This window comes from Aspergillus ambiguus, assembly GCF_047715705.1.
Source record: "Aspergillus ambiguus strain CBS 117.58 unplaced genomic scaffold BDV59scaffold_46, whole genome shotgun sequence".
In the NCBI taxonomy this organism is placed as follows: Eukaryota; Fungi; Ascomycota; class Eurotiomycetes; order Eurotiales; family Aspergillaceae; genus Aspergillus; species Aspergillus ambiguus.
In genome coordinates, this window is record NW_027395559.1 from 68,684 (window position 1) to 85,888 (window position 17,205).

The following is a 17,205-nucleotide window of genomic DNA, read 5'->3' on the forward strand; positions in this document are numbered from 1 at the left end:
CGATTGATCTCCAATGAGCTGAATGTGCCGATGCACGAGGTTACATACTAGACTAGCGGCTGCGGGGTTGCGATGCCGTTGTTGCAGAGCGTGTGCAATCCCAGCTTCTAGAAAGCACCGACACGGCATGCGTTGGGGCTGTTGCCCAGACAGGTCAAGCATCAACAAGCACGCTCTATACATTCGGAATGCGCCGCTCGGGACGCCCCACTGCTGGGGGGTTTGGAGTCCCTCGTGCTGATCCGTCCGACCATCATTGGCCCGTCCGAGAGGGGTTCATCAGGAGACGTATCATTCTTCGTATAATCAGGATTGTGCCCATAATGAGGGGTCTCTTGGCTGTTCCTGTTCTTCGGCGTGCCTGGTCTTATGCAACAATGCACAGGCCATACCTCCGTTAAGATGTATACGGTGTATGCGATGTGATCCAATGCATATAGAACAATGTTTGTCGCCTCTTTTGAGGAATAATGATTGTGGCCATTATTAGCCAAGCGTCGTTTGCGTATCATCGTCATCGGTGTCAATATTCTTCCGTAGGCAAAGACAGTGCTCTCCTTATATGTTTATATCCACCTCAAGTTATATCCGCAAGACTCCGCCGGAAACTCAAGCAATCTCTGTATCCGCAAGTCCGTGGTGTTCTCCAAATATATGCAAATGGCAATGCATTCAGCTCGAATCCGACCCTCCACCCACGGCTGCCACTGAGACATAGAACACATCATTCCCATCCAATGTGACAAGATAATCAGTGCTGGGACATCTCGCTCGCGGAGGAGTGCAAGAAAATCATGATCAAGCCGGCCCATAAAGCTGGTACATATGCTTGCGTTGGTGGCATTTTTCTCCAGCTTAGAAAGTTCGCTTATGTACGTTAACGGCGCATAGTATGGGTTTGTTGCTTCTGTCGTGAAATCATCAACTCCGCAGAGATCGGCCATATCTGGATCCAGACCGTCCCTCCCCGTTCGACTGCCACAGTCAAACATATCGAATTCTTCCCGCGCCGTATCTGCAAATGGGATCGCCCAGATGCTACTAGCCACATAGGGGCGGGCTATCCCAAGAATACATCGCAACCCACACTGAAGACAGAGCCAGTTCATGGCCCCAGGCTTATTAGTAAGGACCCAGGAGTCTGTGGGACTGAAGTTCTCGGGACAGAGGGAAGTAATCCCCATGAATATACATGCTGAGAGGATTGCGTCTATGTTATCCTGAGAAACATTCGTGTTCAAAGCTTTCTGGTACAAGCTAATAGCCTGTTGCCAGAAATGGGCTTCTGCCAGACGCCGGAGGTGGCTGCCTGGCGAGACGCGATTGAGGTGAAGAAGTCCGACGCCTAGAATTGTGTACATCAAGTACGGGCTCTATTTCTAATTAGCTATGTGGTCCGATCATATGTAGATTGCCTCACCGTAAACCCCACGCGTATCATGTCAGTCCGCATCACATTGCGCATGGACGGAATGGGGGTGTGCTCGGTGGAGTGTTTTATAAAATGTTGTAGCGCAATTACTGAAATAGGATAGGATGCATCCTGCTCTTTCAAAGTATGAGGCTTGATTCCACCACATGAATCCAGTACTTCGTTAATTCTTGTTTCCATGTCACGGAGTGACATAGAGAAAGCCACCTCACTTGGCTTCTCCTGAACGAATACTGCTTTGGAATTTTCCATGCGCCTTGACGCTGCCGAGGAATCATAGCTGCATGTAGCACCATACTTCTGACATCTTAAGCAGCACGGCCTTTTCTCATCACACTGGCCGGTGTTAGTAATTTTAGTCGATAGGAAGGCGAAGCTCGCACCTACCTTGACTCTCCGCCTTTTGCAGGTAATACAACCAGCCCTAGATTTCTTATGGGGCCTCCGTGAATGGTAGACAGTCTGCTCGTCCGCATTGAAGGCTTGGAATACAGCTTGCCACACATGGTTGCTTCTCTCTACAGGCGGCTGGCGAAACGAGACATCACGACAGGATGAAGTAGAAAGCTCCGGCATAGTGTTCGACGAAGGCCACGATATTTAGGAGACTATATAAGATTTTCGGAAATTAGAATGGGTTGAAGGCAGCTGAAAGATGCTCTGGTCAGAATTTGGGCTGTGTTGAAGCCAGATACGAGAAGCCTCATGTGATTGGATGTCTACTTAGTAAGCCGAAGAGAGTTTGGGACAGTCAACCAACCATAATCACCAGACATTCCCATTATCTCTAGCGGAAGTTTCTACCATTAGCCTCATATATAGAACCCGGTTCTACGAGCGATGACTCAACCAGGAAGAAGCTTCATTATCCTTAAGGAGAGGGCCTACTCCCCAACCAAAAAGATGAAGGAATACGAAATCCAATAACAGTTTGCTAGGCAGAAATACGACGTTCTTCAAACGACAGCAAGTAAGAAATAAGAATGAGGCATCTGAAAAGTAATTCCCCGAGGACCACAGGTGAGAGCTGTAGTGCTGTCAAGTCAACTGTGTCGCCGGCAGTCAGTAAACAGCCGAACGAGTATAGAGGACCGGAAGCCTACCAAAGCCCTGCCAGTAGGAGGGTGGGGCCATCTATAGGCATTAGACTGAACCTGTAGAGGAACAGAGATCCTTGGAGCCGTGAGTGTGATGACTTGGATAACCTTGGATGACCTGCAAGGATGATGAGTGGTTAAGCCTGGCTGGTGTCCATAATGCCGTGCAGGAATTGAAGGAGGGGCACGGAGTTAACTAGTGTTAACAACTTTTCTATAAATCACACAGTTGTACGTTGCATTATTGTATTGTGAAGTACAAATACCATTGCGGGAGCGGTCAGGGACGTGGGGGATCGATATCTATATCCTAATAGGACGAGTGTATCTTATATTAGGGTTCAGGAATGAAGTCAAGAGAGTATGCAGATAAAACTAATTTCGAATATCACTATTTACCTGTACCTTGAAAAGATAAAGCAGAGATCAGCCAGAGGGAAGAGAAAATGGTGTCCTAGAATGAGAAGACTATATCTATAAGCGTAACAATAAATGGCTGTATGTTGAAGAACCAGTACTGCTGCTTGGAGTGTTGGACGAACGATATTTCCAGGTTTGTACCGGAGGGCAGAAATAACGAAGTGTTCTTGCTACAGCAATCCAACTAAGAAACGAAAATATGCGTATGGTACTTACGTCTTGACAAATGTATAGGCTGAGGGCCTAGGATATAGACCATGCTAGGATGAACGATTGCCCGATAAATTATGGGCCAGAGAGCTCGCCCTTTGCACAGCTTGATAGCTTACTCTTCTGTATTTAAGCTCTAATTAAGTAGTAGGTTCGGCCACTTGCCTTTGAAGATCAGGTTATGTACTACATTGACCTTGAAGTTGAGATGCGTATACCGTGTCCCTCTCCTGGGAGTAGCCTAGGTTCTCATTCATCTTGACATATTACGTAGAATATGAGGCGGTCACTGAGGTACCGGAGTTTTGAGAAATGAGCGCTCTGTGATAATGCCAAGGTTGAAAAATGGCAGTGAATTATGCATGGATGACAACAGAACCAAACAATCATTTTGCCCCCTCGCTTTTATATCACCCTTCCCCAAATATCTTTTGCTTCTCATCTTCATCCTTCCACCTTCCCTAAAATACATCGCCATGGAATATGAAGACAGGTTCCCCGACGGGTGTATTTTCCACAGGTTGATCGGTCAGACTATGACGATCACCCGTACTGGAGTCACCATCAGAGAGATACTGTCTGAAAAATACATCAAAGAATTCAATGAACGCTTCGCTGTCTTTCGTGTCTCGAGGAATGACACAGGAAACGATTACATTCTCAAAGCGAGATACGAGTAAGCAAATTCATTATTTTCCCGACGTTTGTTTTCTGAGCCGTGATTGACAGTCACAGGCTCGCAGAAGCGGACGACGATGAAGAGGAAGTAGAGTACTGGCGTCGCTTGTCACGGAAGTGCTTTGAAAACGAATGGAAGTCGTTGCACGCTTGCAGACAGATTCAAGGCGTGCCTAGATACTTCATGCACCAAGGACAGTGTGATCCCTTCCCTAACGGGTATATTCGTGCTATCATCATGCAGATGGTTCCAGGGAGGAGTGTGGTGGATATTTACCATTTACTCACGCAAGACGACAAGTTGAGGATTCGCACTCAGCTGACGAACACTCTGGAGTTGGTCCATCTCTTCGGCCCATGTGTGATGAAAAATGGTTACTGATGCAGTCTTCTTCTCAACAAACAGAAGCATGCGTCGTCGGGGTTGGGAATTTGGTGAGCCTGTATCAGAGAATCTCCTCTATGATACCAATGCTCGTCAAATGTAAGTCTTGCGAGATACCTAGCTATTTAGGAAACAAGCTGACACATTTGGCAGTTACCTCGTAGGATTTTCGAGTACCCAAAATGAGATGGTCAGAGATGAAGAGATCACCAGAAATTCTCTCTCTGTCAGGGCATGGGGAACTTCTGCGCTTGGGAATGACGAATGAAGGATGAGGATAACGTGATACTCAATACGAAGAGGGTTTTGGGCTACAAACTTGCTTGCTTTCTCGGTCATTGTTCAGGCGGTCTACTAGAGCTACGGTCAGAATAAAAGCACTGATTTTATGGAGTTGGAAATTACCCTTCCACGAGCGAACCTTCACAAATGAACATTATCTTCGAGGAAGATATGGAAATAAACTAAATGCAAACCACCATTGCCAATGACCAAGGCGTTTCTAGGCGCGGAAGTGATCTTTGGTTTTTGAAAGTACGCAGCCGTAATAGCCCAGTGCACCATGCTCCTGGTACCGACTTTATAAGTCTTCATTTCAATCTCCGAGTAAGAAATGTTGCCATAACCAAAAAATGCACCTGAGACAGGCTAGTAGATTCAGACAGCCGATAGAAATCTTGCCAATCATTATCATCAGGATTTAGTTAAAGTCCCCTCCACATTCAGAGACGCCTAATCGCATAAGGTTCAAGAACAGAATAAACCAACCATAGACTACCCCGCATATTTCCCCATGCTTCCCCGCGTCTTCAGGATGTCAAGATGATTTAAGCCTTCTTGGGCCGCCAATTAGGTCCATGGCCGAGGCTAAGGGTTTGGTTATTAAGTAGGGCATTTGTGATGGAGAAATGTTGGAATGAAGCGAGAAAGGAACCGCTCAGACCTCGGGAATACGCTCTATCTCCATCGAGACGGGCCAGCTTAAAGCCATATACCCGAAGAACCAAATTAGATACACCCCATACGGTCTAGAGTTAAGCACACCTTTGCATATCAGGGAAAATGATAACCAGACCCACTCATTCGGTCAAATATAAGGAGCCGATTCCCTGGCAAGATTCACTGTTTCACGGCTTTCGATGAGTAGGCCTTGGAAAACAAGTCTATATTTTTGCCTAGGAGAGTCTTTTCGACCTCAATCCAACATGCACACGGATACCAACCCCAATCGCCAATGGAACTGGAAGAACTTCTGGATATGCCTACTCCTGTCTTGTGGTCAGATAGCATTTGGCTACCCATCGTCTATCATCTCCACAACTCTGGCCCAACCATCCTTTCTGCTTTACATGAAGCTTGTCGATGAAAAAGGTGACTCTACCCCCCATTCAGAGGGGCTTATTGGAGCCACAAGCGGTGTCTTCCAGGCAGGGGCCTTCTTCGGCATTCTTCTTGGAAGTTGGGTGATGGACAAGTATGGCCGGAGGGTAGGAGTGGTATACTGTGCTGTTTTGAGCATTGTTGGTGGCACCTGCATGGCAGCATCTCAGAATATTGGGATGTTCATCGCTTTCCGATTCTTCGCTGGGGCAGGATCTTGGGCCTTCCTAGCACTAAGTATTTCACCCTCTCTATTCAACAGAACCACTTATTCAATGAACTATAGCTCCGGTCTACACCTCGGAACTTTCACCACCTCGACTGCGCGGGCTGTTCGTCGGGATGAACGGTGTTGGGATCTGCATTGGATATGCCATTGCCGCCTACATGGGCCTGGCATTCTACTCTGCCGATAATCCCTCCGCACAGTGGCGAGGCCCACTCGGTATAAGCCTCATCTTTCCCGTGTTCATGCTTCTGCTTTTGTTCATCCTGCCTGAATCCCCACGCTGGCTCCTTATGAATGGCTATGATAAAGAAGCCCGGAAGATTGTGATGGACCTACATCGAATCGGAGACAGTCCGGAACAGCTCTACGCGCAAGAGGAGTTCTACCAAATGAAGATGCAGAGCGAGCATGATCGCGCCTTGGAGCCATCGTGGAAAGAAATGTTTATAAGAGCTTCATATCGAAAGCGAGTCATCTTAGCCTGTGCTTTCGCTTTTATCGGACAGAGTACAGCTATCTTGGTGATCAACAATTATGGTCCGACATTATACGCTGCCCTGGGATACGGCACGGCCGACCAGCTGAAGCTCCAGTGTGGATGGCTGACAGTGGGAATACCTTTCAACGCACTCGGTAGGCTCTCCAATGGCCGCGATACCATTTCAGTAGTAGCTAATCCATGTTATTAATATTTCAGGTGCCGCCATTATGGACAGACTAGGACGCAGGCCTCTCATGATATTTGGCGTTTCCGCTTGCTGTGTCTGCCTCATAATTGAAGCAGCAATCATTTCCATATATGCATCGCCGATTCCAGCCAATCCAAACACGTCAGCACTTGCAATGGGCGTGGCCGCATTGTGAGCCATCCCATTTCCATACATTGTCGCAATGTTCCATGCCAACTAACCCGGACGCCCGTGAATACAGTTATATCTTTCTGGCCGTATACAGCGTAGGAATTGACGTCTGCGGAACTGTATTCTACAGCGAGCTCTTCCCAAACCATATCCGGTCCAAAGGATGTTCGTTAGCCATCGCGGCTCTCGCGATTACAGACTTGGTATACCTCCAAGCGACGACGACCGCCTTCGCCAACATTGGCTGGAAGTTCTTCTTAGTATTTATTATCATTTCCGGTCTGGGGGCAATCTATCTCTTTATCTACCTTCCTGAAACGAAAGGGGTTCCGTTAGAGGAGATGGCAGCCAAGTTTGGAGATGATGCTGACGTGGCTGTGTTCATGTCGGATGTCCACGCCAACCATGCGACCCACGAGCTGGCCTATCACGATCGTCATCCTCAGGGTAGTGTTCAGAGCGAGGAATTGCCAAGCGCGCCGTCAGAAGAGGACAAGCCACGCGTTTCCACAGAGGAACATAAAAAGGCCAGCGATACGCAAGTGTGAGGGGATGAGAATAGCTAAGGTGCCTAGTGGCAATGTACATTTGCCACACATATTGCTGTATCTCTAGACTTGGAATATATAGTTGGTGTACCTTTTTGATCTAGACGAGTAGCGAATACCACCATTTGGCTCCATGGTGAGGAGGATACACAATGCATGGCGGACCAGGAATGGGTATATTGACGGTTTACTGAAATAATCTAGCATACAGCAAAGTATTAGATAGTAAATGAATGTAGAAAACAGAACGAAAAGAAACAAGTCGAGTGAGTGGAAAACGAAAGAACTCTCCTAACACCTGGTTGGGGCTATCCATCGCTATTGCCACATCGAAAAGTCACTGTTCGCAAAGAACCAGACAATAAAACGCCGTTTTCGGTTACCTCTCCTTATGCCTGCAGCCCCATAGCCTCCTTACGCTCGCGGCGCGCCTGCTTACTCTCCTCAGACCAAGGGAAGGGCAGGACAGGCAGAGTGAAGAAGCTGTTTGTAGGGTCGAGCATCATAGCGATGGCATTGTACCAGGCCATGAAGGAAGAAAGCAAGATGAAGAAGCCGCCTGCCATGATGATCTTTGGGTTGGGAATGTCATGGGCATCGCGGATCAGGTACCCAATAGCGAGGAGCAGAACACCAATATCGACAATGAAAAAGAGGGAAAAGAAGGCGAAGTGCGATTTCAAGGTGCACATCATCATAAGTGTCGTAAAGATAAACCAACCCTGTTTAAGTACCCATGTTAGTTTCTTTTCTCAATCATGATACAGGGCGCCTACTCACCATGAGGAATAGTCCAAAGGAGTCATAGAACATCCCCTGCTTACCCCCATCGGCTTGGATCAAGGTTGTCATGATGTTGAATCCCCCAGGAGTAAATATGATTCCAGTAGACAACCAGAACCCACCATAGGAGCCCATCACGGTGGCACCAAAGGTATTTCCAGCAGCCATCGCCCTGTCGTTCTCGTTAACCAACGGGTAAACAGGTGCAAGACACATCAAAGACGAGCAAAGCACATACCACATGCCAGAGCACACTTGCAAGAGGCCAGAATATCCGTAGGCAAGACCAACCAAAATATTTGGCGTAGTAATGTCACGAACCTGCATTTCGATCAACCCCAAAAGGAAGCAACCCAGGGCAAAGGCACAAAGACCCAAAGGAAGAGGGTTGCCCAAAGTGCGCTCCTTGGCCGGGGGAGGATAGAACGCAGGCTGGAATTGCCCTCCAAAAGCTTGGGGGGTCTTTTCGGTAGCCTCGACATGTGCCATGGGCTGCAAATCCTGCTTCTCAGGCGAAGCAGCAGAAGATGAAGAAGACATTGTGGGAGGGTATCTCAACCAAAGAACCGCACTGTTAACGAAAGAAAATCCTGGTGAGACTATCTAGGGGGGACACTAATCATTAAATACACGATAGCCACCCTCAACAATCTCGTTTCTCATGATCGACCCCAGCCGTTGTAGGGTTACGAGTAAGCAGGGCCCAATGACAAGGTTCGAATCTATCACATCTCACCAACATGGAAGGTATTGATGGCCATCATGACTCGAACCGCACGTAGTGCCGTGTCGTGACAGTCCGCACGGCGGGAGTGCAGACCCTAATTTCCTGTACGGGAGCCACAGGGAGAGATCGACGTTATGGAAAAAGATAGGTTAACCGCCGTCTGAGCACGGGCGGTCTTGGGAGTGAAGATAAAGTGGAGTATGGGGCCCCCATAAAGAATCTGACCCCATGTCTCCCTCCTTTTTTTTAGGCTCTGGGGGTTCGCGAGATGTTCGTGCATTGTCAGGTACCATCTCCCAGCAAACGGTGGGCACGAACCATACAAAGTCAACCCAGTGAATTAAGCTGGCTGTCATTGTAGATAGACTTCGGAGTCTAAATTTGAGTTCTTTCCCCGGCCCCAGCTGTCAGCAGTGTAGCCAGAAGGTTATTCTGTCTAGACCGGCTATGCAGGGGACGTTTCAACATGGCAAAATCCGATTCAGTTTAGCCCTGGGTCAGCGGTACTCCAATAAGCATTGATCTGCATAGTCAGCAGGATTAGCGAGTATGAAAATTTGGTGTGCGAAGTAGATGCCATGGCATCTCGGTTATGTAGCTGGCGTGAACCATATCCATTCGACTCACATGTCGAATCACGGCGACATCCGAACAAGTTCAGTGGAGCAAACCGCTTGTCGATCCCGGGACACCTTCGACTTTGAGCTCATCCTCCGGGGAATAGTCAACTTGACCCGATTGACCTCCAAGACCATTCGGCGGGTTTAGCGCGACGCTAGAACAAACCGTCGAGAAGGAGGGCCACATCTTTCGTAGTCACTTGCTAGATTATGCATCTTATCCATGATGGCCAAGAGCAGGAGTTGTTAGCCCCCTTTTCTCTATTCTGTCCTTCTCCTTTCCATGTGGGATTTTCCACTTTCTGACTGTCAGGCAACCACGCCGTATGACATTCGGCTTCCAAGATAAAGCTGGGCAGGGAATCGTCAAGGGAAGGCATATCGCCATGAAGTTGGCTTATGATGAAAAGAGTAGAAGCCTATTTTAACCCCAATTGGTCGGTCGCATGTGTTCTATAGCTCGCCAGATAAGTATAATAAATAGTGTGCCACGGAGTGTAATTTCCTACCTAGTTATGCTCTGATCCAAGGCATACGTAATTATGGTGTCCATGAGATCAACATAGGCATGTTTTATATTAGACGCTCCCCTTAGCATATCTAGGACCAGGTTTCCAGGAACCTTTCTTGATTTTTGTCTCGTCGATATAAAGAATCCATGTCGATCCGTTCCATGCCTTTCTGAACCATTCCTAATTGGGCTTCGAGTTTAGTGAGTCTATTCTCGTTCTCGGCGTCAGAGAGCGAAGTCTCCACGTGTGAATCAGCGTGCAGAGCAGACAAAAGAAGTCGGGTCGCCTGGTCAGTGGAAGCTGTTTCAGCAATCAAAGGAGAATCCGCAGCAATTCCGTAGTTCTGCAGACATTCGAGGAGATGCTCGCGTTTATCAGCAAGCGCGTTCGCGCCTCCATCTTCTTCTTCCGACTGGAATACGGACTCGAAAGAAAGACCAAGGCGACGTAGAAGACCCGCGAGGACCTGCGATTCTGGGATGGATGCGAAAGCATTCCCGGTGGGTGGTTTTAATGCTTGCTGGATGGACCGTCTCTTCAGTGTATCACGTCTTGAGCTAGTTTGCTCCGAAAATTGGTTCCCTATCTCTGATCGATAAGTCCCGACAAAGGTCTCAAAGGCTCCACAGAACGACTCCCGATCATGCAAGGATTTTGTGAGGAATTCTGTGGATGATGTCATCTCGATCATTGAGTGCAGTATCTGTGGTTTGTCAGGCAGTGATCTGGCAAAAAATCAATGCTTCGTGTCTTACCAGATCAAGTTTCTCGTGGGCAGCAATACGCATCTGGCCATGATGGTTCTGGAGTTCACGTAATATAGGTTCACTGAACTGCTGTTTCGTGGAGATTTCAGACAGGACGTCAATTTCGCTATACAATAACTCGAGCTCTTCCTCCAACGCCGCTGTCGCTTCGTCGTCCACCATCGACAGTTGGTTTTCGGGGTCTCCAGGATTGATATAGAGGCTTTCAAGATACAGCCGGTCGAGTCGACACTGTATTTCTTCCGCAACGCATTGGGACAAGAGAGAACCGAGTTGTGATGTCTTCTTGGAGATAGAAGCGTCGTCGCCGGTAGACGTGATTCCGGAGGCCAGTTTCTCTAGATCTGCCAAGATTCGGTCGTCCTCTTTCAAGCGGGCCGACAGCAAAGAGAGGATTCTCTTCCCATCCGCTGTCGCCTTCTCCGACTCATTCTTCACAGAGGTGTCCAGGTCACGCGCTACGTCACTGGACTGAACAGATATCAGTAACGTGCCATACCATATGGATCAGAGAAGCTCCTACTGCCACCGCTGTGCGTTGTCTCCCCGCGTCATGTTTCTGGCGCAATCTCTCTATGTCCCTATTCTGTAATGCATTTCGCTCATCTTCCAGACGAATTTGTCTGTTCAGGGTTTCGCATTGTGTCGTCAGGACCTCGGTCTGCCTCTGGATGGCAGCGGTGGAGGTGTTTAATGTGTCGATGGCTCGGCGGAGATCTTCGTCGAAAAGGGGCCTGGTCGAGTCGAGGTCTGGGTTGTTCAGAACGGAGCGTAGGGCGCCCGATGTTTCCAGAGTAGAATACCTGCATATTGCTCGATATTTAGTTCATTGGCGCTTCTGCAACGATCACTGATGGCCTACAATGTGAATTCCTCCTTGGATAACGGCGGATCGCGACCACGGCCAACTTGGATTTCGTTCAGAGAAGATGGGTCATTGTCGCGGTTCTGCTCCGATGTATCTCTCGCAGGGTCAATCTTTCGCGCTCCATATTCCGTTCGGGGCCTGTTTGCTGAGCTCATATTGGGTTGATGCGGTTGTTTTGGGTCGCGGGGAGGATTTTGGGGAAGCTCCATGGGGTGCGGCTTACATCACCGAACGTGGGGAGCCTTCATAGTTACTACTACATCTCATATGCTTCTATACGTACCTGCTTTTCTACAATATCGTAGATTCCCTGTTCTAGACAAAGCCGCTTTACTGAAGGTATGAAGAGTACACTCAAGATGAGTGTACGATGAAGATAATTTTTAGACAGCTATAAAGGTAGGTCTACTCCTTCCGCATGACAGTCAATAAGATCTCATAGGCAGTTCCTATTTCGTCGAAGTGTTCTTTTGTTTGACTCTCACCGCTACTTGTATTCCTGCATATTACAATGCAATGACTCGTCATCGTACATTGGCTCTGCATCCTAGTTGAACAAATTCAGAGGCCCCTGGTGCAGTAAGATGGTGGAAGGCGATGTTCTGAGCTTCAGGCTGCAGCAACCCCCCTCGGATAGATGGTGAGCTGGAGGGTGATCAGCGTTTGGAGATGATGCATACATCAAGTATGATGTGGCACTGTATTCAGTCAGTCTGCTACGACTGTCCCCCGTGTCAGCCGAATGTCAACGCTTCTGGCATGCATACATAGACAAGAGGGGTACGGCTCAAACGTCGACATTCTCCTATCCCGTCATATTCCTGTTCGAGAAGGACAAAAACGTCATCATCACCATGACTCCCGAGGATACCTTCATTCTTCTGATGTAGGTAGAATGAACACCTATAAGTGACCACGCAGAGAGTTAACGGGCACAGGGTCGCGAGGCAGGTCGCTTCGTTCATTCAAACGTACGGTAGCCGACGATGCAAGCCAGTTCAACTGCCTCAGGAACCCAAGCTGCTGCCAAAGCATGTCAGCGTGATTGTCCCAACTATTGAGATATCTGACCATTTGATTGCCACGTTCCGAAGGATGCTGGCCAACCGGCCCCAAGAGATCATAGTAGTCACAACAGCTGCCTTGTTCGATGATCTTAACGCTCTAATGGAGGAGTACCTAACAGAGAAAGATCGTGGTGTCGTTCTCTTCCGGGTTCTTTCTGTACCCCACCCAAACAAGCGAGCTCAAATGGCTCACGCGATTGAGCAAGCTCAGGGGGAGATAATTGTACTCGCGGACGATGACGTGTTTTGGCCTTCAACCCTTCTGAAATACGTCCTGGCGGTCTTCGATCGGAAGCCCAATGTTGGTGGGGTGGGCGCTCTCGAAGAAGCATATGGGTTGAAAAACAGATCGCCGGACAGCATCACCATGTGGGAGGCCTTCGCGGCGCGGTGTATTCATGCGAAAAATGGCCAACGATCAGCGTCTACCTATTTTGATGGTAATGTAAGTGGTATAAGTGGACGAACTGGGGCATACCGTGCGGAAATATTGAAAGATAAGAAATTCCTCCACGCCTTCACACACGAATACTGGCTGTTCGGACGCATCCATCTACACTCGGGTGATGATCAGTTTGTTACCAAGTGGACCTTCAATCAGGGATGGAACACTCACATTCAGACCGCTCCAGAAGCCTTATACTACACGAGAGTATATCCTGACAGTCGACACATCTACCAGTTATTACGCTGGGGGAGGAACCACAAACGCTCTCATTTCAAGCGCCTATTTACCTCGAAACGACTCTGGAAGTACGCTACATTGCAGAGATGTCCGTTCAAATGAAGTATTACTCACATTTTACAGGTTTCCATTTCTTACTTACACCTCGATCGACATCGCGCTGGGGCCTCTTATCTTCGCCTGGGAAATCTTTTTGGCGGTGAGAATCTATCGGTCAAAACCAATCCCCAGCGGCTTTGGAACAAATTCTCCTTCGAAGTAAGCCATTTCAAGTTCTTTGGTGGCAAAATTCCCTAATAACTTCCAGAGGGTGTCTCATTTTCTGCGCTTGGTTTCTTCTCCCGCTCATCGACAATGTAAGGTACGGCTTGCAACATCGCTGGTGGTTGAGATACGTGGGTGCACACTACCTGAGAGACCTGGTATATTATGTGGCGATGAACGTTTACGTCCCCTTGACGCTTCATTATGTGAGTTACTGTGAGCGTTTGATGGACAGAATACTGAGATTTCACAGACCGGATGGGGATCCAAAAATGCCTAGATATCATTCTGTTTAATGGTACGCTTGGGATGTATAGAAAGATCTACTGGATCTAACTGCCGTGGTAAGCAAATGGAATATTGAATATTCTACATGTTTTTTTAGGTGCTTGGGCACATCGTTCTTGTGCAGTGGCAGTATAATCGGCATGAGCTAGAGCGAGGGTCAAATACTATGCAATATATCCATCCCAGCGACGGTGAATTGAAAGATTTAATTCATGGATAGGCCTGGAATTTCGCGCATAGCAACCAAGAGAGATGGCGTAGCTGGACTAATACGCAACGGATATAGGTCCGCGGCCTTCAACTATGATTAGATATGACATTCGCTAGGCTTTTCATAAGACGCTGAGATTCAAATAGTGGTCCCAAATTAGAAGGACGAGATAGCCGAGAGAGTGGATCTCCCTTAAAGAACCAGCGCACTAAGTAAATTATACTATAAACTAAGAGAGGCAATTTTGTTTGGATTGAAGGGAGAGTGGTTCAAGGTAGTAACAGATAACATCATCGTAAGCCATATTCCGCTACTACTTAATCTACTTTAATTATGCTATTGTCGTTGCAAAGCTTCAGAATATTTATAGTTATGTTAAAACCTGCCGGATCTGTGGTAATGCCAATTCAGTGGTTGATTACGTTGATTATATTTAGGTTTTAAGCTTTGGGATGGCCAAGAGTCCTTGTTGCATCTCCTAAAGAGGGGGAGGCTGCTTTCTTCTTTGAATGTAGCATATCGTCTATGAAATCTGCAAATGACGAGGCTAGAGACATCAACAAAACTTGCGTCATTGACGTCTAGCTAATACTCATTCTTGTTCATAAGCCTTTACTTGATGGCAGGATGGACTGAATAGATGAATTTGTCATATATGTAATCAAACTTGCCTCTTACGATCTTCTATCTGCGCTTCATACATCATCGGCCCCTAGAGAGCGGGAAAAGAGGTCTGTCGGATCCTCAGGGTCTATACACTCTTACAGGGAGGAACACAGAGGGAGACCGGTAGTTCTACTACCATTGATAAACTTCTGTCAGGTTAGGCTTGGCTATCAGATTAATAAACCGAAAACAATGGAGAGGCGCTATATTAGTGAACAATAATCTGGTTAACTTGTATGAAATTACGTGCTGAATAAAAATCAGCCATGTAGACACCACCTGAGAGCACTAAAACGGAAAGGAAAACTTTCGACCTGGCTAGAAAATCCAATATGTATGCAGTTATGAACACCATCAGACGCTCAATTTGATATTTCGCTTTAACCAAAAGAAGATAAACTCGATACAAAAACCGCTGTCTATTGAGTTTCCACCAATTCACGCATGAGAGGCCGTCGCACCTTCACCTCCCGTCGGTTCAACTGCGGGATAATACCAGGTGCTGACGGCAATGATGATATAAATCAACACACAAAGTCCTCCTTCCAGATAGTTCGACTTGCCATCACGAAGGAAATTGCCAACAACCAGGATGGCAAGCACCAGGAGCACAATCATGAAAATCTCAAAGTTGAGTCCCATGGGCTTGTCCAGGCCCCATCCCACAATGACAGCGAGAGGCGCATTCAACAGGGCGGTCTGAATCGATGGTCCGAGGCAGTGGAAGAGCGCGAAGTTGATCTGGTTATCCCAGGCTTCGTCGATGGCAGTGAGATGCTCTGCCGCCTTCTCCACAACCGGCACCAGAATCAGACCCATGAAGTTGTCCGACACGCCGTAATGCTCCACGATATGCTCAATCTCCTGGACCAGGAAGACCGCGGACATGCACACGCAGGCGAGCGAGACCGCGATGGCGAGCAAGCACTCGGTGAGGGTGAGCTTCGACCGGTGGATTTCCTCATCGCGGTCTTCATCCATGTTCTCGTCGACCTCGAGGACTTCGTCGAAGATGCTGTGGTGGCTGTGGAGGTTGTAGAAGAGGAACCTATCCCGTGGGGTCAGAGGGTGCATGCCGCATTCGACCGGGGGGCCAACTTACATGATGAAAGCGAACAGGAGAATAACGGCGGTGGCACGGCTGATCACCAACGTTGCATGGGTCAAACGCGCGCCGGTGATGTGGGGGTCACTCTGCAAGGCCGAGTTGAAGGCACTGGGGATCAAGAGACCAAACCCGGCGACCAGCAGGAGTCCCGTACCGACCTCACTCACGGCTTCGTGGAACGCCTGGGACTCTCGCCTCAGGCCGCCGAGGAAGAAGCACAACCCCAGACACAATAACAGATTGGCCAGGACAGACCCCAGAATGGCGGCTTGAATGACGGGAATGAAGTTCCCGTCTAGGTCATTATGGAGCAACACCATGAAGAGGACGATTTCGACCACCGAACTCAATGTGGTTTCCAGCAAGACACCAAACACCTTGGGCAGCTTCTTGGAGAGCTCCCCACCCGCGAAACCCAACAGATTCGCCGAAGGGACCATCGCAATATAGTTGAGGGCAAAAACCCAGACGTGCAGGTCCGGTCGAGCGAAATGTAAGGCGATTGCGGCGGGCACAAACGGCCAGAGCACGTTAACTAACATCGACAGCGTGCAGGTACTCCGGAAGCAAATCTGGAGTAGACGGAGGGGGTGAACGCCCCGTCGGCCGCTCTCTCCAGCGGTATTGACCCGGAACAGTCCATGGCTCCAGTGCGGAGGCTTCTCGTTATGCGTTGGAAGTAAAGAATCGTCGTTGGACTTGGGTCTCTGTTGGCTGGTGGAGAGCAAAGACGCCCGTTCGGTGCCCTGCGACTTCTCCCGCTGATCAGGCGCGTCCTGTGTGGCTGTCATTGTGGGCAGCAGTCACGAAGGAACGTCAGGGTTTCTAGTCGCTTGGGACGCGCTACAAGACGAAGAACGATCAGGGATTTAAACACTCGACACAAACAAAAACAAACAGACCTCGTGGAAGACAGGGGCCAACGCAAGGTGAAAGAGGATTTTATACACGCTAACGTGGTGAGCTGGCAGTGGCGCAAGCCCCAGATCAACAAGGATTCGAGAAATAAGAAACCCTCCCTCAGGACTCTCCTAGGGGCTGAGTTGGCTCTAGTTCAAACGAAGAATAATCAAACCTACGGCCCCGGGAGCTAAGACACCTTGGCGAATCACGGTTGGGGCGTTGGCTTCTCAGGACGACTAGTATTGGCACATGGAGACCCCCATGCCCCCTGGCTGAACTGGACAGAGCCAAACATGAAGAGGAAGCATTGATGGACATGCACTGCATGCTTGGCCCGCCTATGAGGGGCGATCCAGGGATGGACCCAGGAGTCTTGAAACCACTTGGCTTGAGGAGTGGAACTCGCCCATGAGGAGGGAGTTACAGCGAACTAGCTGACAGACTGGGTTCCCTCTGATTCTCTCGTGAGGGTTGTGGCTTATGCAGAGTCTCTTGCT

General features: G+C 48.5%; 6 protein-coding genes across 6 annotated transcripts; 2 read left to right on the top strand and 4 right to left on the bottom strand.

Annotated features, from left to right (window-relative positions):
* Positions 1 to 374: 374 nt before the first annotated feature.
* Positions 375 to 2,094, bottom strand: BDV59DRAFT_121934 (Zn(II)2Cys6 transcription factor). The gene is made up of 3 exons (XM_073686824.1): positions 1,820 to 2,094; positions 1,421 to 1,768; positions 375 to 1,373 (listed from the first exon to the last, which is right to left on the bottom strand). The coding sequence occupies exons 1-3, from the start codon at positions 2,006 to 2,008 to the stop codon at positions 567 to 569; spliced, it is 1,344 nt and encodes a 447-aa protein (XP_073543860.1). The 5' UTR covers positions 2,009 to 2,094; the 3' UTR covers positions 375 to 566.
* A 3,333-nt stretch (positions 2,095 to 5,427) lies between these two features.
* BDV59DRAFT_195925 (general substrate transporter) lies at positions 5,428 to 7,239 on the top strand (the record flags this gene model as incomplete). The annotated part of the gene is made up of 4 exons (XM_073692649.1): positions 5,428 to 5,839; positions 5,889 to 6,425; positions 6,529 to 6,691; positions 6,762 to 7,239. 4 exons carry the CDS (start codon positions 5,428 to 5,430, stop codon positions 7,237 to 7,239), a joined length of 1,590 nt encoding a protein of 529 aa, XP_073543861.1.
* Positions 7,240 to 7,262: 23 nt separating this feature from the next.
* BDV59DRAFT_187211 (acetate uptake transporter family protein) lies at positions 7,263 to 8,570 on the bottom strand. Its single transcript, XM_073691158.1, has 3 exons — positions 8,261 to 8,570; positions 8,020 to 8,194; positions 7,263 to 7,961 (listed from the first exon to the last, which is right to left on the bottom strand). Exons 1-3 carry the CDS (start codon positions 8,560 to 8,562, stop codon positions 7,629 to 7,631), a joined length of 810 nt encoding a protein of 269 aa, XP_073543862.1. The 5' UTR covers positions 8,563 to 8,570; the 3' UTR covers positions 7,263 to 7,628.
* Positions 8,571 to 9,969: 1,399 nt separating this feature from the next.
* Positions 9,970 to 11,671, bottom strand: BDV59DRAFT_205522 (uncharacterized protein; the record flags this gene model as incomplete). The annotated part of the gene is made up of 4 exons (XM_073694660.1): positions 9,970 to 10,584; positions 10,637 to 11,119; positions 11,172 to 11,451; positions 11,511 to 11,671. The coding sequence occupies 4 exons, from the start codon at positions 11,669 to 11,671 to the stop codon at positions 9,970 to 9,972; spliced, it is 1,539 nt and encodes a 512-aa protein (XP_073543863.1).
* A 699-nt stretch (positions 11,672 to 12,370) lies between these two features.
* On the top strand, positions 12,371 to 13,812 carry BDV59DRAFT_205523 (nucleotide-diphospho-sugar transferase; the record flags this gene model as incomplete). The annotated part of the gene is made up of 5 exons (XM_073694661.1): positions 12,371 to 12,402; positions 12,455 to 13,336; positions 13,392 to 13,526; positions 13,576 to 13,738; positions 13,786 to 13,812. The coding sequence occupies 5 exons, from the start codon at positions 12,371 to 12,373 to the stop codon at positions 13,810 to 13,812; spliced, it is 1,239 nt and encodes a 412-aa protein (XP_073543864.1).
* An 851-nt stretch (positions 13,813 to 14,663) lies between these two features.
* BDV59DRAFT_187216 (hydrogen/calcium exchanger domain-containing protein) lies at positions 14,664 to 16,757 on the bottom strand. Its single transcript, XM_073691159.1, has 2 exons — positions 15,800 to 16,757; positions 14,664 to 15,745 (listed from the first exon to the last, which is right to left on the bottom strand). The coding sequence occupies exons 1-2, from the start codon at positions 16,594 to 16,596 to the stop codon at positions 15,136 to 15,138; spliced, it is 1,407 nt and encodes a 468-aa protein (XP_073543865.1). The 5' UTR covers positions 16,597 to 16,757; the 3' UTR covers positions 14,664 to 15,135.
* Between the last annotated feature and the right edge of the window lie 448 nt (positions 16,758 to 17,205).

Bases quoted from the DNA above. Each gene is read 5' to 3' on its own strand.
- BDV59DRAFT_187216 (XM_073691159.1), bottom strand. From the start codon at position 16,596: ATGACAGCCACACAGGACGCGCCTGATCAGCGGGAGAAGTCGCAGGGC. The intron at 15,746-15,799 runs GTAAGTTGGCCC...CCCACGGGATAG, and splicing joins CTCCTGTTCGCTTTCATCAT to GTTCCTCTTCTACAACCTCC.
- BDV59DRAFT_121934 (XM_073686824.1), bottom strand. From the start codon at position 2,008: ATGCCGGAGCTTTCTACTTCATCCTGTCGTGATGTCTCGTTTCGCCAG. The intron at 1,769-1,819 runs GTAGGTGCGAGC...AACACCGGCCAG, and splicing joins GCAAAAGGCGGAGAGTCAAG to TGTGATGAGAAAAGGCCGTG. The intron at 1,374-1,420 runs GTGAGGCAATCT...AATTAGAAATAG, and splicing joins TGATACGCGTGGGGTTTACG to AGCCCGTACTTGATGTACAC.
- BDV59DRAFT_187211 (XM_073691158.1), bottom strand. From the start codon at position 8,562: ATGTCTTCTTCATCTTCTGCTGCTTCGCCTGAGAAGCAGGATTTGCAG. The intron at 8,195-8,260 runs GTATGTGCTTTG...CGAGAACGACAG, and splicing joins CAAGTGTGCTCTGGCATGTG to GGCGATGGCTGCTGGAAATA. The intron at 7,962-8,019 runs GTGAGTAGGCGC...GTACTTAAACAG, and splicing joins CCTTTGGACTATTCCTCATG to GGTTGGTTTATCTTTACGAC.